The following is a 22,864-nucleotide window of genomic DNA, read 5'->3' on the forward strand; positions in this document are numbered from 1 at the left end:
AGTTTTTATAGCTTTTCAATTTTTATTATTTTTTTATTTATTTATTTGATAACTTTTTCCTTTTTTAATTTTCTTCTCACTCTTATATATATATATATATATATATATATATATATATATATATTTTAATTATATATAGTTTTATTATATATATATATATATGTAAAAAAAAAAAAAATCACTTTATTTTGTCTTTTTTCTTTTAGGGCCAAAATGCTTGAATGACAATATGAAAAATGGAGAAACTCCAAACTTTGTATAGTGAAACGCTTCATTTGCACACTAACAAGATTGACAGAAGGTTGATGGTAAAAGGCCGGATCAGTTTGGCTCTATGCAGCGGTTGAGCGGCCAGAGGATCGAACAGCTTTGATACCAATGTTACGAACAAAGTTCATATACTTCAATTAAATACTCCATAAAACTTGGAATATGAAGATGTCTATTGAAGATATAAATATATATAAAATATATGAATGAGAATGATATTACAAATAAGGGTGAAGGCTTGCTTATATACCTAGGCAGATACCCCTTCACAAACAGTGATGTCCTTAGAGACATTTCTCTTCAATACTAATTACTAGTTAATTAATCATTATTTATGACTATTATTATTTATATTATTTTTATATATATTTTATTCATAGCAAACTCCAATATTAGTTCGTTTCCACAACATGATAATTCTATTATGGACAGAAGATGAAAATTATAAAACATTCTAAATACTATGAAGACAAATTCAAACAGCATGCTATAACGCGAAATAAGTTTTCTGTCATCTAAAGCTCATATATTTCCAAAATTATTTCAATCTGAAGCAGATCCTTACTGTACATTCACCTTGAAAGGGATCAATATTACTCACCAATAAAGCAAGCATGCACTTACTGAAAGTACAGCATTTCGTTGCGCCTTATAGATCTGCATGATATAGGACAGAAAAAACTTTGTAAGCAAGTTTGTTTACTGAAAGGCTTCCTTAAATGACAGACACCAAGTGAGTTAGGTATTATAGATGAATAGAACTAGTATCAACAATGATTAATACGTGCATGTACAGTCATCACATCCATGTAGTTCTATGTACTTCACCAACAATATGAAAACAACTTAAGAAACATTGTAAGCTTGAAATTTATTAGATTATGGTGACCCAAATTTCCATTATGCTATTAAGACATAGATTGTGTATACAAATCACTCCTCCTTTTAGTGACAAAAATTAGAACTGATCAGAAATTTCCACTACATATAATTTACAAGGCCACATACTACATCTAACATTTTTGTAAAATAATAACTTTGGATGCTCTATCATAAACCCAGACCCTTTCTTGATTAGATAGATATCGTAATGTAGGTTATCCAAGACATTGTTGATGTTTTCGCAGCATCAAGCAGATATTCTCACACAGGGTCATGCTGATTTGACTATTGGGGGAATGATACCTTCACCCATGGGGACATGTTGATTTGGCTAGGGGTGAATGGCCCAGGGGCAGACATTCTCCCATGGGGTCATGCTGATTTGACTAGGGGAGATTGATAAATTCACCCATGGGGCCATCCTCATCTGGCTAGGGTTGAATGGCCCACAATACTCACATTGGCTCCGAGATGGAGTGATCTATTTTTTATAAAGCAGGTGGGGATTTTACCCATTAGTGGAATAAACAATTCTAGCCTAATGTTAAGTTGTGATGTGGACTCATTTAGTGAATGGGTTTTTTGTGATGAGGTGCCCCTTGATGGGTCTCCACTCACTATTAGAGCTCTATATAAATAGACAAGCATGTGAGGAGACAAATTATCAACATAGCAATCTCGTTGATCTTTTCTAGTGAAGGAAAAATTTGGTTAAGAAGAAATTTGTTGTTGGAGATCCTCCCTTGAAAGCTGCACGTGTGAAGAAGGGCGAGTTTGACCAAGCCGCATTGACTGAAGTTTGACTGAGCTTTGATCATCATTGACCATGAATGTTTGACCAAGCTTCGACCGTGGCTGTTTGACTGTGTTTGACCACAGTCCATATGGATCTGCACTTGCAAGTTGACCGCAGGCCACATGCACCGTTTGACCGCAGGGCCGAGAGTTAACTGCAGGCCTGAGTTTGATCGCAGGGCAGTTTGCCCATGATATTGACTATCATAGACCTCTGATTTTTTATTGGTTTGACCAGCAGCTGTTTGACCAGGTTTGACTAGTATTTTGACTTGCAAGTTGGCACAGGTTTCTAGACAAATTTCTAATTTGTAATCCTTGCTGAAAAGACAATTTCTCCTCAAGAAAAGATTGTTGGGTTTTCTCCCAAGGCTGGGTTTTCCAGGTGAAAATATTGTGTCTATTGTGCATGGCTATTTTTCTATGATCTTTTTTGTTTCCGCTGCATTTCCAGTTGAGATTTTCTGTGTGTAATTATTCAATGATATCAGTGGCATTATAAATACTGCTTGAAAATCATTAGGAAGTAATTATAAGAGCAGAAAATTGTATTCTAATACACTTGACATAGAATTTCAACAGACTTTAGTTGAAAGGGAAAATATTCACAAAATGTTCTTGTAGTGCCAGCCCCTCATATAGAAATAGAATTGTTGCATCAAAGCATGCTTCTACTCCTCCATATCAGTACTCTTAAGACTAGAGGACAGTTCGCATTCATGGAGAACAAAGACCGTTAATAATAAACTCAAACAGGATAGCCATGCTTTGGAACAAACTTAAACACATTAGTAATGTTACCAATATCATGATAATATCAGAAATATCATCATATATCATACAATTTTCAGAGAAATGATATTATCACGCAAAAAATCACAATATTTTTCATTTCAGGCCTTGGAAAATATCCTTTTTTTGCAAATAAGTCTTATATTTACAAAAAACTGTATAAAAGATAGAAGGATATATACCATCTAGATCATAAACTCTTCCTTTAGAGCAACAAGAGCAGAAATAAAAGCAGAATACTAAGCTGGCTCCAATAAGTGAGCATCTTTTATCAAAAAGAGTCATTTTAGCAAGGAGTTGATGGAGAGCCTCATCCCACCACATAGAACAAGAGGAAGCCAGAAAAATAACCTCCATCCATTATTTTTCTCAATCTTATTCATCTTTTCACTATTTCTACAACCACTTGTTTTCTTAAGACTTACTCTTCAAACATGACCTAGAATCCCCATTTCATAGCCTTGGCAATCCTACTAAGATATACCCCCCTTGTGTTGGAGAAGGGCCAACCTAAAGTGAGAGGAAGAACTACCGAGTTGACAGTGGGAAGCCTGCCAAAGTTACACAAAGCTATCACCTCAGTGCTTAGGACTTCTCAATTTGTGGATGTTGGATTTTGTTGTAACATATTTCCAAGAATATTGCTAGAAGACTTAAGCATGTGCTATCTCCTACCATCTTAGTAATTTTGATGGTAAACAAATTCATGAGGCCATAGGCATACCTCAATAAGGTCCATCAATTTAGTCTACCCTAAGTGGTTTTAGGATAGTATGTTATCCTCCCTCCCCAAGTTATCATTTCTTCTTGATGGTAGAAAAATTCACAAGGCCATAGGCATAGCTCAATAAGGTTTGTCAATTGGATCCAGCCTAAGTGGTTGTAGGATGGAGTGTTATCCTCCCCACGAAGGTTCAATTCCGAAAGTGACATGTTAAGCTGATAATAAGTTTATTGTTCTAGCCAACTTGAGCAGTGTTTTGAACTAGACTTGTAACTTTATGTATCCAAGGTTTACCCTAGGTGTCATCCTAAGAATAAGGAGAAGTGCACAATGAGCTTTCCCTAAGATGTGTTACATGGGAAAAAAAATATCATAATAAATTCATTGTTCTAGTGGCCTTGAACAATGTTTTGACTTGGCTGTGTACCATTAAGTATCCAAGGTTTACCCTAGCTATCATTCTAAGAATGATAAGTGCCCAAGGAGCTTTCCTCAAGGTATGTTACATGGAGAGAAAAAAAGAAGCTCAAGGAGGTCTAAACTCCATAAAGGTAATGAAGAAATCCTCCTTCACAATCAAACTAGATATATCTAAGGTATATGATAAGATTAGTTGAACATATCTATGATTGATGTCATTACATGTAGGGTTTTCAAGTGATTTTGTTAATTGGGAGGAGGGATTACTATTATGTTTCCTTCTCACTATCGATTAATAACTTTACTTCTCCTTTTTGCCAACCTTCAAGAGGTTTGAGGTAAGGTTCTCCACTTTCACCCCTCTTATTTTGTCTTATAAGGTTTACGCAGATGTCTCCTCCATGAAAGAAGGTCTAATAGACTAAAAGGTACCAACTTAGGAGCTCATGTCTCTCTAACCCATCTATTGTTTGTAAATAATGTCTTACCATTTGGAAAGTGTTTGTTCTAGCTGCTACAACCCCCTCCAAAATTTTTGACTTCATTCAATATTGGAGCCCCTATCATCCTTGTGAAAGACCATGTTTTCCATTCACCTCAATGTTCAAGGTCATCCTAACTTGTTTGAAATGTCCTAAGTGTTTCTAGTCATTCATGTTTACTCTAAAATCCTTAAGTGTAAATACACTTTTCCCTCACAAGCTTAGTACTCTTTCCCTAGGAAATGCACATTTGTTTGGCAATCTAGCACACTTCTCAAACTCAGCACCAGTGCACTTTTCATAAGCAACGCAAGCACGTCTCCAAGTGCTAGTTGATTTCCTCTATTACAAGGATCTGCGCCAAGCTCATTTCAAAAGTTCGATAGGCTCACACATGTGGTCATGCTATATATAGAGTCAATCCCCCAAGAGCTCATTTCATAGTTTATTTGGCCTCATTGCGAGCTTTGCACACTTCTTGAGCACAGAGCCATCCTCCCATCTTGTGATCGCATCGCGCGCTTCCTTGGGTAAGTTCTTCCTTTCGCACTCAAAATTTGTGCCTAGATTTTTTTTGTTTCATTTCCTCGACCTTGTCTTTTGCATTGTTTCCTATACCATGACCCTTTGCATTCTTTAATAGTCAATCGATATATACATATGGGTGCTTGTAATGGGTTTTCATTTTATCAAGTTTTCTTTCACTCTCTTACTAAGATTCATCCCTATACTTAGCCAAAATTTGTATTCTTGGTTCATCGAGCCTTCAGCTAGGCCATACTTAGCCCTTGACCATACCATCACATCACGCAATCATAAGGCTTAGTCTTGAAACCCCTATCTCTATCGGATGCGTTTGTGCTCTATCCTTGTGCCCTTGCTCCTTTGTCGCATTGTGCTTAGCAATGTCTAGTCCCATCGTCCCTTACCTCTTGATGATGCGCCATGTGACCACACCTTTCCATAGTGCATCACGCACTCGTAGTCGAAAGACACACCAAAGCCTATCTCTAACTCTTGCACCTACAGCCACCATGCATGCTCTCACCCTATCATATCAACATGAATGCTCTCACCCTGTCATCGCACCACACACTCCTAGCACTCAGTCCGACAGACCTTTACCCTTAGCCAATGTGTCATGTGCCCAACACATAAGCCCTCTCCCAGCACTAGCACGTTGTGCACCTTTAGTGCTCAGACCAACCAACCCTATCTCTATCATGTGCACTTGCGCCCAATCTGAGCGCATTGTTTCTCCACAATCAGCATTTTACACAAATTGAACAAGTTAGAGTAGGGATTTTTGGAGATTTATCTTGTACATTCTTGCCATGAATGATCTTCAGCTTCCAGGTTCCCCAAATCTCCAGTGTATTAACTTGTCACTCTCTACCAACACCATGCCTCCAGTTACAAGGAAAGGATATACAAGAGAGGCAGTTGAAAGCAGTATTGAAGGTGTTGTGGATAGCCTAAAACCACAAAGACCAATCCTAACAGAGACAACACGTTTCATAGACAAGTCCACTACTCTCACATGGTAGAAGATATTTAAGGACTTTGCTAAGAAGGAAATCCCACAAGATATAGAAGAAAGGGAAGTGTATGTCAATATTAAAAGATCCAAATTCCACACAGTTGCTTGCCATTACTCAATGCTACCTTATGCAGAAACCATAGGGTGGATATTGCAGCACATTGACTCCCAAAGCATGACTATTAGAAGTGTAAAGGGAGAAGTGCTTGCCACATACTAGGCTCATGATCTTCATAGGTACTATAAGCTCCTGAAGCCTGAAGAATATCCTGGCACAAGATTATATGTTGTGTTTGGAGAATCCATGAAAGATATTCTTAAAACATGGTGGCAAGAACCGAGCAAATTTCGCCAAAAGCCCAATGGTATCTATAGAACCAAGTTATTGAGGAAAGTGTACCAATATCTAATGGCCATGTGTTGTAGGCTTTATGGACATAAGAATGCAAATTTTTTTGAGGAAGGAGGAAATTTCTTTTCGCAAACGAGACCCCCTTAACTCATGCATAGTAGGGCCTTTGAAGCCCTTTCCAACAGCAAATATGGCATCAAACATAGGCTCATAATATGGTGAACGAGAAGCATTGAAGGGGATATCAGCATCATACCACCATCTAGCTATGTAATCACAAGCAGTCTCCCTCAATTCTTTCTTCCAATGGTCATCTAAAGTGGGTTGCATATGACATCTACTAGCTTGACGACCATGTGCATCTAACAGAGAGGAGGGTGTGACAGTGAAATAACTTTTGATATTCATATCACCCTTCTTTTTCATTTTACCCTTACCCTTTTTTTCCTTCATGGACTCCAAAGAGGGAGGAACATAGCAGAAGGGGTTAGATACATTAGTACAAGAGATAGATGAAAAGCCCTCAAAATCAAAATGGGGGTTGGTAGCCATCATTTGTTGTATACTCCTCTTCCTCCCAATTTCAGCCTCTATTTCTTTTTGCCTAGCTTTTTCTTCCTGAAACTTCTCAAAGCTATTTAACAACTCCTTCCTAATCTCCCCAATTTGTGGTGATTCACATGGAGTAATTTGACCACTAATACCAGCCAAGTGTTGTTTCAACCTATGAATGCCCCCAGAACCCTCCTTAGTATTTCTATGGCAAAATTTGCAATGCATTTGATTATCAGCCATTTCAGCATATGCCCAAGCAGCATCTTTCACTCTAGGAATCATTTTTTGACTTGGAAATGAAAGGAAACAATCTAAAAATGAAAACAAAAAAAATGGCATTGCTTCAATGTTTAAGTTCTTTTACAAAAAGACTCTTTTCAATTTCCAGATTTGCACAAAAAATAAAAAAGCAAAAACAAATTTTAGAAGTGAAAAATAAACCTCCAGGCACAAATTGCCTCCTCCTCAATGTTGCTCCAATAAACCAACTGTTGCAATTTCTAAGTTTACTTAGTTAGAAACCCTCCATGCACTTTATCTGATTTATTCCTACCTACTTGTTGTTTTACTTAACAAGTTATTTACAATGTAAATACTGAAAATAAACACTAGTGCATGCTCAACATATTACAGATCAGCAACTAAAGGAAACAGAAACAATCACACCATATGACACCATTATTTTTGGACTAATGTCCCCGAAAAAACCCAATGCGAGAAAACCAGTGCAGCTATCTGAGGGTTTTCTTATTAAGCAATATCAGAGTACAATCTGGGTGTCGTAACTGGCCTACCCAACAGATAATTTCCTTAGCAGCCATACCTCACAGTTTGAGAGAAATCTCCTAGCTGAAACCCCGGAAAACCCTTCCGACAGCTCCTCAACACAAAACTGCTCCTGCAACCCCAGCGCATGCCCAATCTGGACTACGTCAGCCCCTCTCTGTCTCACGCTGGCCCTGCGTCAGCCTTTCTTGGCCTGCGTCAGCCCCAAGAGGCCTTGCATCAGCTCTAGGAGCCTCTGCATCAACTACGCTGGCCCTTTTGGTGCTCTGCGCGGAACTTGGTTGCCTCTGCGTGGCCCTGCGTGAGCCCTTGGTGGCTTTGTGTCACCCTCCTTGGCTGTTGCGCTGCTCTCCCGGCACAATCTCTGCCTTCTCTGTTCCTCTGTACTCAATACCCCTCAGCTGCTCTCTCGATCACTGATTCTATCTCTCTTAGCAAACCCCGCTCTAGAGAATAGAATGACTGATCATCTGGTGTATTCTCCAAGTGACCTTCAAGCCTCCTCTTATACTTTTCCTGTTGACATCTCAACGGCCGAGATTAAGTCCCTAATCAATGGCTAAGATTAGATCTGGATTGATCCATGTCTTTTGGACCACTCTAACACAGATTCATATTAGTACACATTAATATTTTAAACTTAGGGACTCCATTAAAATATTGCTTATTTTAATATCCCTTGATCTATTTAGAATCTACCCAAACCCTTTCTAGGTATTGGAGATCCCATGTGCCCCAACCTCTCCACCAAATTTCGTGGCTAGAGCACATCCAATGCTACCCCAAATCAACACTCCCTCATAGCGAGGACTGTGCTCTAGCAATACTCTTCACTGAGTATTACTCTGATCATCCGGCATCAGTACCTCTGTTGATGCTAGGCCTTCCTGCCCAACATCCTCTGCACTGCTGCCTCCTGTACTGCTACCCATGGTTCTGCCACTACCACTGCTGCATATGTACGACAGCTCCCTCTGCATCCATGTTGCTGCTGGTCCTTTCTCCCAACACTGCATCCGCACTACACCTCCTCTCATCATGTTGCATCGTGCTGCCCACTGCTGCACTGCAACTCAGTTACTGAGAAGTAAGCAACTGACCTCCTTGTTGGGCTAGAAACACCTACTGATGTTGAAGCTCCCTCTGTCGCTGACAAGCGCTCCCTCTCTCTGACCTCTGCGCTGCTGCAACAACTCCCTGCATCTCGCACTGTTGCACACCTCGTTGTGCCTTCCTGCACTGGTGCATTACTGTTGTGCCTCTTGCACTGCTATACCCTGCTAGCTCTGCGCTGTCTCGAGACTCCTGCACTGTAGCTCTCTCTGTCGCTCCATCTGCATCCGTCTCTACCCATCTCAGCCAATCCTGCTACTCTCGTCGAGGCTCCCGTAGCAAGGTCTAATCCAAGAGGCTGGGTACCTCAAGGATCCTGCCCCTCATTGCCTGTAGTCCTCCTAACTACAACTCGATGTCTCCCCACTTCCGCTCAAGTGGTGCGTGTGCACTCATGACACAGTCATCGTCTGTCAAAACTTCCTTCTCTGCCCGTGTTGGTGCTACCTTAGTCTCGGAAGACTCTCCCTTATTCTTCTTCCTTGGGCACTGGGTCGCATAATGACCCATCTCCCCATAGTGGAAGCACTTGATCTTGGAGAGATCTTTCTTCTTCCGCTTCTCCTGCTTTTCCTCAAATGCTAGGGCCACATCCTCCTCCTCCTGCTTGACCTTGATCCCTTTGTTGCTGCTACCTGTCTTTCACTGCCGTCTGATCTCTTCCTGGCAAAGAGCTGCCCACATCTCGTCCCAAGGTAGAAGAGTCCCTCTGCCCAAGATGCTCTGGACAAACACTTCCCACTCTTCTAAGACAGCATTCAGCGTTGTCCTCACCATAAGCTCCTAATCTGGTGTCGCTCTTGTAGCAGTCAGCTGATCTCGGATCTCATTCAGTCCTCTGAGGAAGGAGTCAATCGATTGACCCTTCTTCATCTGATACGACCTCATATGGTTCTCGAGCAACATTCTTCTCTGCACAGAAGTATGCTGGTACAGGTTCTTTAAAGCCTCCCACATCTCAACTGTCGTTTCCTTCTCAGCTATATGTGGTACCACATGATCCTTGACCCCGTCAAGGATAATGCACTTGGCCCTCGCCATCGCCTCTTCATACTTGTCGTTATCAATGAGGTCGACTAGGATAGTTATAACCTTCAAGGTGAAGTTCTTGACACGATTCCTGTCAAGCACAAATAAGATTTTGGCCTTCTAGACTGCGAAGTTCGATGCTTCGTTGAGTCGATCCTGGTCTCTTACCTCATGTAGTGCCATGACGCTCCTCTACTTCCCTCCTGGAAGTTCTTTGTTTGACTCCTTTGAGTCTCTACTTCTCGTCTGGAAGTTCTCTTCTGGACTCCCTCTGAGTCCTGATTTCCCTCCTGGAAATCCTTCTACCACTTGTCGAGATGCCCCTACTCTGATCGTCTTGTGCAACTGCACTGCTGATTCGGGTTCCTCGGCTACAAATCCTCAGTAACAACTCCTTTAGCCTTGCTCTATCAGGTACTGTTCTTACTATAGTACCTCACCCGCTCCACTTTGGAAAATTTCTACAGCCTTCTAGACCCCAGCAACTGCCTCTCTGTGAACTGTGTCAGCCCCTCTTTGCCTCATGCTGCCTCTGCGTCACCCTGGATGGGTCTGCGTCAGCCCTGGGATGCCCTGCGTCAGCCCTCTGGCCCTCTACATCAGCAACCCTAGCCTCTCTGAGGCTCTGCGCAGTTCCCGGCTTCTTCTACGTGGCTTTGGTTGGCTCTGCGTCACACTTCCTTGGCTTCTGCGTTGTTAGAAACAGCTTCTGTCACCTTGGGACAGTGATTTTCTGCTTCTATTTCTCCGCTTGGCTGATGTCTTTTAGTCCTCCTGTGATATGCAATTACGCTCTGATACCATGTTGAAGTTTCTAAGTTTACTTAGTTAAAAACCCTCCATGCACTTTATCTGATTTATTCCCACCTACTTGTTATTTTACTTAACAAGTTATTTACAATGTAAATACTGAAAATAAACACTAGTGCATGCTCAACATATTATAGATCAGCAACTAAAGGAAACAGAAACAATCACACCATATGACACCATTAGTTTTAGACTAATGTCCCTGGAAAAACCCAATGCGGGAAAATCGGTGCAGCTATCTGAGGGTTTTCTTATTAAGCAATATCAGAGTACAATCTGGGTGTCGTAACTGGCCTACTCAACAGAGAATTTCCTTAGCAGCTATACCTCATAGTTTGAGAGAAATCTCCTAGTTGAAACCCCGTAAAACCCTTCCGGCAGCTACTCAGCACAAAACTGCTCTTGCAACCCCAGCGTCTGCCCAATCTGGATTGCGTCAGCCCCTCTCTGTCTAACGTTGGCCCTGCGTCAGCCCCAGGAGGTCCTGCGTCAGCTCTCGGAGCCTCTGTGTCAGCTACGCTGGCCCTTCTAGTGCTCTGCGCAGCACTAGGCTGCCTCTGCGTGGCCCTGCGTGAGCCCTTGTTGGCTCTACGTCACCCTCCTTTGCTGCTGCGCTGCTCTCCCGGCACAATCTCTGCCTTCTCTATTCCTCTGTACTCAATGCCCCTCAGTTGCTCTCCCGATCACTGATTCTATCTGTCTTAGAAAACCCCGCTTTAGAGAATAGAATGACTGATCATCTGGTGTATTCTCCAAGTGACCCTCAAGCCTCCTCTTATACTTTTCACGTTGACATCTCAACGGCCAAGATTAGGTCCCTAATCAACGGCTAAGATTAGATCTGGCTTGATCCATGTCTTTTGGACCACTCTAACACAAATTCATATTAATACACATTAATATTTTATTTTCCCTAAGTTTAGACTTAAGGACTCCATTAAAAATATTAATTATTTTAATATCTCCTGATCTATTCAGAATCTACCCAAACCCTTTCTAGGTATTGGAGATCTCATGTGCCCCAACCTCTCCACCAAATTTTCATGGCTAGAGCACATCTGATGCTACCCCAAATCAACACTCCCTCTTAGCGAGGATTGTGCTCTAGCAATACTCTTCACTGAGTATTACTCTCATCATCCGGCATCGGTACTTGTGTTGATGCTAGGCCTTCCTGCCCAACATCCTCTGCACTGCTGCCTCTTGTACTGCTGCCCATGGTTCTACCACTACCACTGCTGCATCTGTACGACAGCTCCCTCTGCATCCGTGTTGTTGCTGGTCCTTTCTCCCAGCACTGCATCCGCACTGCACCTCCTCTCATCATGTTGCATCCTGCTACCCACTACTGCACTGCAACTCAATTACTGAGAAGTAAGTAACTGATCTCCCAACTAACCTCCTTGTTGGGCTAGAATAAGTATCAAAAATTTTCTCATTAAGCCCATTTAGGATAAGGCACTAATCATAAGTTGCGTTGAGCACTCTCTACTTAGTTATATACCTTATTCTTTTCCTTTTTCCTAGATGTCTAGGGCTAGCGGCTAGAGTTTTAAGGCATAAAATTACATGAGACAACAAAACATAAGATGTAGGCGATCAGCCAGGGCCAAAACCTCTCAAACTTAGAGGAAAACCCACAAGAATTCTTCTCTTCTTATTGAACTTAAATTGACGAATTCCAAGACCTGTGACACTTGAACAAGACCCTCCAAGACCAAGTCACCCTAGCTTCTAGCAACTTCTGCAATTTCGACTTACCAAACAGATTCTTCTAGAACTTCGACTTGCCTAGCGAATTCTTTTGCAACTTCAACCTGCCCAGCAAATTCTTCTGCAACTTCGAGCTATCCAGCAAATTCTTTTGTCCAACAAATTATTTTGCCCAACAAATGTAGAAACCCTAATAGGAGAGAGAGAGAGGCCCAAAAACTTCGATCTAGTTCTTCTCCTTCTTTTTCGTCCTTTTGCCAGCTTCTATCTTGAGAAGATCAAACTTGCTTGAGTGAGTCTCCAAATGAGGTTGAGTTCCTTCTTATTTATAGGCTTGTAAGGGGTACGAATTGCTATCTTTAGGCCGACTTGTCCCTTCATGTATGCTGACTTGATCTTTGCACCATGATGAGGTCTTGGAGGGTCATTTCACTCAATTTTGACTCAAATAAACTTTCTTTACAATATGTAACATGCCCAAATGGGTCTTTAGTACATGACAATGACTCAATTGACTTTATGACAAACCTAGAAGCACTCAATGGGTGCTTGACCCAAAAATAAATTTCCCTTGAGGCATGAAACCGATGCCTCAAGAATAACAATAATAAATTTATTTTTCTTTTCTCATTAAATACATAAAATCATGATTACATATGTCATTATGAAGGTCGAACCTAGTTACATATTTCAACAGGTATTGTCCTTCGTACCATGCTTTGTTAACTGAACCCTGTCAACACTTCTACTCACAGCTTGTCGTGGCAGATCCCCTACACAACGACTCCTTGTTGCCCACTCATAGCTTGATTGTTCGCAATACTCAAGTGCTAGTAAACAAATCGGCATCAAATGCATCGAGTGGTTGTTGCTTGATGACCACTCTTGACCTCAATCTCTTGCTCAGACTCATGACTGGACAGATTTGCAAACTTCGGCGCTCTATCCTATGCTCAGCAATTGCGCTGTCAACTAGATTTTGTTGCATCTGCATGTGACATTGTTCTACACATGGAGATGGTTTTCTAGGATTGAAAGAAGTGCTTCCCTGGAGAATTTTGTAAGTTTCATGCTTTATCTTCTATTCATTTTGTATGAGTGAAGTAAGGTTTCTATTTTATGCCATGACTAAATGCTAAATCTACATTGGTATCTTGCTCCATTATAGCACACAAAATAGTTCTCCTTGAAGCCTATAAGGAAAATTTGATTGTGCATTCCTTATATTTAATTTCTCCCCCCACAAGGAAGATAGTTATGGATTTAAAATTGGATGCCCTGGTCCTCCCTGTGAAATTTCCTTAATTGCAGCAACTGGAATTTAATCTTCTATCAACTAGGGATTATTTGTCTTCAAAAATTTAATTACAGCAAATAACAATTAATTCTCTACCGCAATCTTCACCAATAAATAATAGGAACTGAGGAATAATGCACACACACAAATAATTGACACTGGTATTTTTAGACATTGTCCCTAGAAAAACCCCAATGTGGGGAAAACCAATTCTACAAATGAGGGTTATATTATTAATAAATCTTCAAAAAAATCAAAAATACAATCAACTTGCCTCTCACTGGAAAAGATCCAGCATATAATATATTCACTAGAAAAATCGATTTGGAAACCCAAGTTTCCTTCTGCAATAACAACTCGACCTCCTCAAAGAGATTCGCACTATTTGCCTACTACACGCACTGGCTGAACTAGAAATGCATATGGCCCTAACTGGAAAAATATTATCAGAACTGGACAGGAACCGGTGGAACAAGTTGGTCTAGCCATTTTTGGGCCAAATACGGTTCGAACCAGAATAGGTCGGTTCAGTACCGAACCGGCCTATTCCGATTTAGAGGCCAGTTCAAGCAAGTTTGTACAACCTGCAGTCATGCGGCCTAGGCGACAAAAAAACTTTTCTTTATTTTTTTTATTTTTTTTAAATTTCCATAATTTCTAATTTTATCCTAGCCCCCCTAAACTTATTTAAACACACCCACCCCCCTCAATTTCACTCACACTATTCATTCAAGTCTCTTCAAATTCTTGAGCCGAGTTCGGTGAAGAGAATTCAAAGAGTTTTTTGCAGAGTTGTTCTGAGGGAGATTTTTTGCAAATTTGAAGAGCTTATTGGAGTCTTGGAGAGTTGTTGCGCTGATTAATAAAGGAGATTTTCAAGCTGCTTCAAGGATATTTTTTTCCAGAGATCTTTGGGTTTTGTTGAGTGGTTTTTGGAGTTGTTCGAAGAGAATTTTCTTTTTAATTTTGTGATCCAATATTAGAATTGGTTGTGGAGAGTCAAGCACCAGCATTTGACAATGAAGACCTTTCTTGGTTGGACTTGGACCTACCTCCACAAGTTGTAGAGGAAAATATATTAGAAACACCAGTAGCAGCTTCTAGGCTATGGGAATCAAGTCGTAATCCCATTGCACACTTGGATGCTACTCATTCTTCAAATGAAGATGAGGAGGATGTTCAGGCTGATGACTCTGATGATGACATTGACAATTAGTAGTTGTAGGTTGTAGTTATAGTATTGTTTGTAGTATCATACTACATGTTATTTTGGATAATTAAGGCCTTTTAGAGCCTGCTTCTTGATGTTTTTTGGTTCAGCAATGTTTTGCACTACGTGTTATTATGGTTATATGCACTATTACTTGCTATATAAATGAGAACTTTTGCATATTTGTGTATAAATGGTTTGGATTCATATGGATGCACATGAATATATATGTTTTTTCTTTAATGAATATTTTATGTGCTTTTGGTAACACAAATTTTTCTCTGGTTTTTCCCCGTTTCCAGTCTGGTTTCGACCGGTTTCCAGTCCACTTGGTTTTTTGGTTCGGTCATCAGTTCAGTTCTAATAACATTGATCTGTAACTCGCAGTGCCTCTGGAAATCAGCTCCAACAATAATCTCTACCTCCTGCAAATCTACTAAGAAACTCGCACTTCCTCCAGCGCTTGTCTCTAGCAACTAGAAATCAATCTGTTGCCCAGCTCTGCGCACTGGTTAATTCACACTACCTAGTACGGCCTCTCCGCAGAATAATTCGACCTCCCTTCCGCTCACTGGAATGTTAGAATCTCTGTGGAGAATTTCTCCAAAAATTATCTTCTAAATCTCTCTATTGAAACCATGTTGTTGGTGTCTCCTTTTGCGCCTTTGTTATCACTGTAGTTCACTATCTTTGAGTGATCTCCAATGTCCCAATGTCCCAATGAAGATTCAAACTCTTGATTCTTGACTGAGAATGCAAGACCCCTCAGGACTGATAACAAGGTTAGCCACTTCAAAGCTAATATCGAATCAATCAACTCTAGTAAGGAACAAAACCCGATGGTTGATTACCTGCAACCTTATTCCCACTATTCGGCTTGAAAGAGAATCTGCACATTCATGGTCATTATTTCACATATTCAACATAAATATATCGATTCCAAACGCAACAGTCAGAGATACAAAAATGAAGGATAATTTCACATAATTCCCATTAGCATAAGGTATGTACGATGTGGATTGATTTACATAATAGTTGGCCCTTTTCCACACTTCCTTTCGAACCTCTCTTAGTCCCTCAGCCTCCCTTGGTTGTCTCATATCTTCTTCTCTATACCATCTATCTACTTCTACATAGATTGATTATGTACAACAATCATGTCAGTTGAGATCCAATGATGTATGTTGAGATCCACTAAAGGTGGAACTAATCTCCCATACAAGGAAAATATCAAGTATATCCTAAAATATCTAACTCCTTCAACAAATTTCTCCAAATAGTGCATTAGTCAATGAGGAAATTCTTACTCAATTCCTAAATAATTCTCTTTTTGGACTAGAAAATCAAATCACTATCTTTTAATTACATAAATTTGACTTAAATTAAATTAAGGGAACCCACTCCCTTTAATAAATGTGACAATGCCTCCTAGGTCCTATTGACTTGAAGAAATGCTCCTGCATCACACTACATTTTTGCGTCAACATTGTTTGCGTCGATGTTGTGGAGAAGTTGAGTCCACCTCCTCAAAATCTAGAGTCTATGCTTCAATAATTTTTATGAGAATATCCCAAAGCTTATGTTAGAATATCTCGTCTGGCGACTCCCATAACTAGTTCTCGCTCCCTATCCTTTCATAGTAGGTCAAAAGAACCCATTCCTCCTATAAAGAAGAGAACTACTAGTAACATTGCTACCTATTCATCTTCCCCCATATTTCCCCCTTCCGGTGTAGTTAGGAGCCTCTTTGGTAGTCCTCTCACCAAAACTCTAATGCCCAAGTCATGGCTTTAAGAAAGCTCCTCGCAAGTTGCATGAGAAATATGAAAAGTGGTTGCCCAAGTTCAATGGAACTGATACAATTTCAATGGAGAAACATATGGATGAGTTTTACTCGTGTGTTGGTGGAAGACTAATTGAAGAAGAGTATGTAGTCATGATGTTGTTTTCCTTGTCCTTATTGGTACCTAGACTTGCCCACAGGAACACTTAAGAGCTAGGACCATCTCCATGAGGCATCTAATAAGAGCTGGGCCATCATAAAGGAAGGCATGCAACTCTTGGCTAGGTTCTAGGAAGCCAAGAGAACCAATAATAGAAGTGTCATGTATTTCACTCAGAGGTTTGATAAATTTCTCAACGAAGTGCCTAACCTATAAAAATCTACTCGGCAGACTATCCTTGCCCTATACATGGATGCTTTTCCTAGACATATATCCTATGCACTTAAAGATAAAGACCCTCAAACCCTTGAGCAAGCCAAAGATTTTGATATAACCATAAAACACAACCTAACCTCATCCAAAGTTGATTTGCTTGCATACCTTAGAGCCAAAGTGGAGCTCAATTCTAAGCCAAGTTCCCAAGTTGATCCCACATTGCAACCCTTTGCACAAAAATTTGATAAGATTACTAATGAGCTAATGCAAGGTCAAATGGCCATGATGAACAAGCTAACAATCTTAGATAGGGAAAGAGGGTCCCATCAAAACTATCCTCCCAAGCTTCAATTCAATAGTGATAGAAATCCTAAGAGAAATCCCAATAGTGGCAAGAATCCTTCCCAACAAAATGTGCCTAATACCCTTGGTCCTACAAACATGGTTAATCAAGAGGGATTTCCCCGGTGTCAAACTTGTAATGAATCACATAGTGAAAAGGATTGCCCCTATAATCAAGTTGGGGAGGAAGATAATCTAGAGAATTTAGATTTAATCAATGACCCTGCTCATTTTATTACATTGCTTGGTGAATCCTCATCCCTTTCTCAACAGTTTGACGAGTCAATTGAAGAACCTAGTAAGGAACATGATGAGCCTATTAATGTTGTTGAAGTCGTGTGTAGGTCAAAGGATTGCATTATACTAATAAGCAATAGCATAATGAGCCAAGCCACCCTAAAGCAGGTAGTAGTGTTGCTCTCCAAAAAAGTATCAAAGCACCTTGCCTCCTAGTAAGAGTCATCCCAAGGCTAACCCTTCCAATGCCAAAAAAAGATATCATCAGAAGTGGACTTTGGAAGTGTTCTTTCCAAGGTAAATGTGCTTGTGCCACTATTGGAGATTACCAAACTTGAACCCCAAAGAGGTCAAGTCAAGAATATGCTCAATCTAGATAAAGACTCTAAAGAACCTCCTATTGTATTGCAATGTGTACTATGATTGTAGGAATGGAGGACATGCACCTTTCTTGTTATCCCTAGTGATCAATATTTTTATATTGCACAACAATAAGATTTATTTTGGAGCCTCTATCAATGTTATGCCTTTGAAAGTCATATATCGGTTGGAGATGCAAATTACTAGGCCTTACAAGAATGTGTGTCACTTTGACTCAATGTCCACACTTGTGCATGGTTTAATTAAGGATGTTTAAAATTCTTTGGTTGCTAACAAAGATATTTCTGTTTTAATGGACATAGTGGTCATATATGTCCCTGATGCCTAAGGCACGCTCCTTTCAAGAAAATGGTCAGCATCTATTGGTGGGCATTTGCATATGGGCTTGTCCTATGCAACAATACCTACAAAAAAAGCAAAACCATTCATTCTATACCGAGAACCACCGTAGCTAAGCATGTTAAAGATATTGACCCTTTACTTTTCCCCAGCCATAGTGGTAAGATAAAATATGACCCAAATCCTTTAAACCTACAAGTGAATTGGAAGCACTTTGAGCCTAAGATCCTCAAAAGACCAATGGTAGTTGAGAAAGTAGGAGATGTATGTCAAGTAAGCTTCATACCTTCCTCCAAAACTAAAAGACAAAGATATCAAAACAATAAAAAGAAACAATGGGTCCAGAAACAGTGAAAAGATTTCCAAGTTAGAGATCTAGTACTTGTGGACAAAGACCTTTATTCTTATAAGGTCCTATAAAGTAGGAGTGGGTTACTTTTACATAGCCAACCTTGGTGGGGAGCCCTTGTCATCACCTTTGAGGGCAAGCAGCTCACCTTTTTTAGTTGAACCTAATGCATTCATAAATAGATAGTTGCAATACATTTGTGTGTCTTGCATTCTAGTGTGTGCATCCTTCTTTTGATGTTATTAATCTTGATGGGCATGCATAATAGTTAGATATCATGCATTGTCTTAGCTAACATTTTTATTTTAGACTTATTTTACCATATCGCAAGGGTGACAATCAGCACCCTGCTCAATTGTTATAAACAAGTTGTTAGGAGTATATACATAACAAATCTACGAGCCCAAGGGATCGCTAGAGTTCTCATGCACTCCTCATTCGAGCACACGGATCATGCGCTCTATGGTAAGCACATGTCCCCAAGTTAGAGCCAAATGTTATAAAAAAATGGGTAACCCATAGGAGAAAACTATTCTCCTCCTTGGACAACCAACTAGCCAGCAGTGGAATATGATCAACACATAACATGATGCCAAGATCCTCCACTTCCTACTCTAGTCATATTTATCTCTCCCATCTGGCATTCTTTCTTGAAGGAAGGACTGGCACCTTTCATCCTCATCCTTGAGTCTAGGTTCAATAGACTTAGCCTTGGAGGTTGACACAACTAAAAGAAAGATGAAAGCATAAGAAAGCCACAATGAAAGAAAAAGATAAAATGCAAAAGATGATTGGAACATTTGTTTAGAGTGTGGGAAAAAGCCTAACGTGAGCTCTACCCCCCTCAATAGCCATCACCCAATTCCTCGAGCACATGATGCTTCATCCATAAAAGCAACTCTTGTATTGTCCCAACATTGATGAGCGATAAACCAACTCATCCTTAGGGGTAATAGAAAACATCAAAAGCAAGCTTGGGCTCCTAAGTTATGCACCCGAATAAAGGCAAATCATAAAGAAGTAAAAGACGCACCAATGGGGTGGAAAAAGCAGGCCAAAGAAAGGGGTAACTCATGCCTCTACAGTTACTCCCTCCTTACATCTATACACTCAAGGATGTTGGACCTCCATTAGCTAGTCACCTAGCTATAACATCTTACCCCAAAGTCATTCCCACTCCACATCCACCATCTTCCACACACAATTATCGATTAATGGGCTAATTTGGGACACATATTTTTACCTTGGGGACTAGAAACACCTAATAGGGTTATTGACCTAACTATCCTAATATAAAGAGGTAACATTTTTATGGGACTTGATCTAGTTAAACATTTGAAGTTGGCATTTGTGTGAAGTATTCTTGTGCCCCTAACATTAGGTATGGTCCACTATGACGCATTTATGGTTATTGTCCCCAATGATTGTTGATTTCACTTGATCTCGAGAGGGTTTTATCAATTGGTGTTATCACAGCACCATAGACCTCTTCAGAGATGATTTTCATCCCTTGCAACACAAAGGTTGCTTTACCCATTCAAGGAAGCAAATATGCCCTTGTTGATGCAGCATTGCCACTCCAAAGCAAAGCATTGGACTTTGATATGGTTCCACACGGTACTTGACACTTTAGAGTACCCCCAGATGCTGAAACATTGAGCCACTAAGGCTTGGTGTTGGAATTATTGATGATGTGCCCAGATGGATCCAAAGCGTCCCCAGGTTAGCATTGACATTGTTTGATGGGCATCGCTTGTTCCAAAGCCCGAATGATGATGCTTATCCTTGAGATGATAGGGGAGGGCTTGCATATCACTAATTGACCCCAATGCTTGAGCATAGTGGTGCCACATCACCCATTTTGCCCTTGGAAGCTTGACTTTGGGCACATGGGTGATGATGTCATGGATTTGGAAGCACTTTGGAATCACATCCATAGACTTTGAGCTATTTCTTCGAGTATGGAGCATTGATGACCTATTTGTCACTTGCTTGTGGCATTTTGAGCTCCTTAAGTGGACGACATCATAGTGGAGGAGGTATCTCTCCCACATGTGTGGGTTATTTTGGCATTATTTGTCATGCTTTTGAGCTATTATGAGGTTGGCTTGTAACCTCTCACTTGTTGAACACTCAAACAAACTTGTATTAGGGATTTTACTTGTAAATTTGTAAAAATAAGGGTTGCAAGCCTCATATAAATAGAGGATCCCCTTATTTCATTTTCATCATCACATTTATCACTCTTCTCTTGTGCAAGAGTGTCAATTAGTCTTTTTTGCTACTTAGTCCAAAGATGTGATCTTTTTCGTGGTGTGAATTCTTTGGGAGATATTTTTGCATGGAGATGCTTTTATGAAATTGAAAGAGGTGCTTCTTTGGAGAATTTTGTAAGTTTCATGCTTTATCTTCTATATTTTGCATATTGTATGTGTGAAGTAGGGTTTCTATTTTATGCCATGACTAAATGCTAAATCTATGTTGAAATCTTTCTCCCTTATAGCATGCAAAATAGTTCTCTTTGAAGCCTATAAGGAAACTCTAATTATGCATTCTTTAGATTTAATTTCTCCCCCCACAAGGAAGAGAGTTATGGCTTTAAAATTGGATGCCCTGATATTTAGCCCTAGAAGACTCCATTAAGCCCATTTTGGATAAGGCTTTATTCAAAGTTGTGTGATCGCTCTCTACTTAGTTAAATACCTTCTTCTTTGCCTTTTTCCAAGATGTCTAGGGTTAGCGGCTAAGCTTTTATGGCAGAAAATTACATAAGGGTGAATTTGTGTTGGATGTTTATGGTTCATAAATTAGGAATTGCATCAATAAATAATTCAAAAGCAAAATTTAGCATTGTTGCATGGTTAAACCTACTTTAGGGTTGATGTCATCCCTATTTGTTGTTTATGCATAATTTTCAGCCATAAAATTTCATTTGTCAACACTTTTTCTAGTGTTTATTTGAAGGCCTTGTTCCCTTTTTCTCAATTATCCTTGATAGGCCTTTTTCTTTGGTTGTTATATGACATGCCTAGAATTAATGGTGGAAACTGAGGAACTCAACACCATGGATCAAGGTTTTCCTATGATGGGATTTTTCTTGTAACTTTGAAGTAGCCATGGGGGCAAGAAGAGATGGAGTTTGAACTTATGGCAATGTATGGTTCCAAATCCTAGCTGGGACTGTTACCGCTCAAACTAGCAGGGGTCCTAGAAGGGGATCCTAGTGGGGCAACTGCTACGTCAAAGGGAAACAATGATGCAATAGCCCACTGTCACCTCAGCCAAAGCTCCCTACTCTTTACGGACTTTCACCAATGGGAGTTGACCCGGTATGAAAGGAATCACCTAGATAAATGGGTCAATAAAAAGGGAAAGGGTGAGTCCTAAAGAGGCATATGAAAGGCTCAATATATGGCTTGCTTGCCCAAGAGGCAAGATGAAAGGCTCTCTAAGAAGGGCTAAGAGGGTCTTAGGGGCTAGGTTTTGGGAATGAGACCTCTTAAGGAGGGACCTAGTGCTAAAACCCTTGTGAAGACTTGGTTTCCAAATGGTCTTTGTGAAATTATCTTTGAAAAGTTACGGGACCACATGGGACCAAGTGGACACAAACTTAGGTCAAGTAAGAGGGATTGGTCACTCAAGGAGGGGCTTGACTAGTTGTGGAAGACAAGAGGAACAATGGACAAATCTTCTTGGACTAGAATGCAATGATCCAAATGAGGTTACTAGCCAAGGGAAACCTAGGGCAGGAAACAGTCCTTGAGCTAGCGCATGCATTATCTCGAGATCCCACCGTCAGATTTGCTTCTAATTTGGCGGGCCTCTAGAGAAAACACCAGCACGGTTGTGGACCAAGAATCGAAGTGTTTGGATGGCTAGATTGTGAGATAATTGATGCCCTAGGTGACCTATGTAGGCTAGACCTAGAAAGGTGAGAAAAATATGTTTTAGGGTGATCACCTATGGAGGACCAATGCCTAATCCTTTGGGAGAAATGGAGTCAAGATGATTCCAATGTTTGGGATGGTTTCAATTCATCAAGGAGGCCTTTACAACAATTTCCCATGGCAATTAGGGCATGGGACAATTGCTTCAAGATAACTTTCAATGAAATATCTCTCAGAACATTCACTTATTCAAACATCGCCCATAACATGATGCAACACTAATAAAAGACAAATTTATACCCTTTCATCCATCCAATTTCATCTTTTGAAAAGAATAGCGAAAAGCTCTTAAGAGAGAATGATCAATCCAAGTGATGATGAGAGAATGAATCAACTCATC

The 22,864-nt window shown here is 40.2% G+C and overlaps 1 protein-coding gene across 1 annotated transcript in view; it reads right to left on the reverse strand.

Moving 5' to 3' along the window:
* Window positions 1–834: 834 nt before the first annotated feature.
* LOC149223001 (uncharacterized) overlaps window positions 835–22,864 on the reverse strand; it is a 69,862-nt gene continuing 47,832 nt past the window's right edge. The window contains exon 3 of the mRNA XM_089383215.1: window positions 835–927. Coding sequence (XP_089239341.1) covers window positions 868–927 — 60 coding nt within the window. The 3' untranslated portion in view covers window positions 835–867. The remainder of the gene's footprint in view (window positions 928–22,864) is intronic.

The sequence above is a fragment of the Pinus tabuliformis genome, chromosome Q (genome assembly GCF_031772625.1).
Source record: "Pinus tabuliformis cultivar Carrire ecotype Pingquan chromosome Q, CPIR1, whole genome shotgun sequence".
NCBI classification, from domain to species: domain Eukaryota; kingdom Viridiplantae; phylum Streptophyta; class Pinopsida; order Pinales; family Pinaceae; genus Pinus; species Pinus tabuliformis.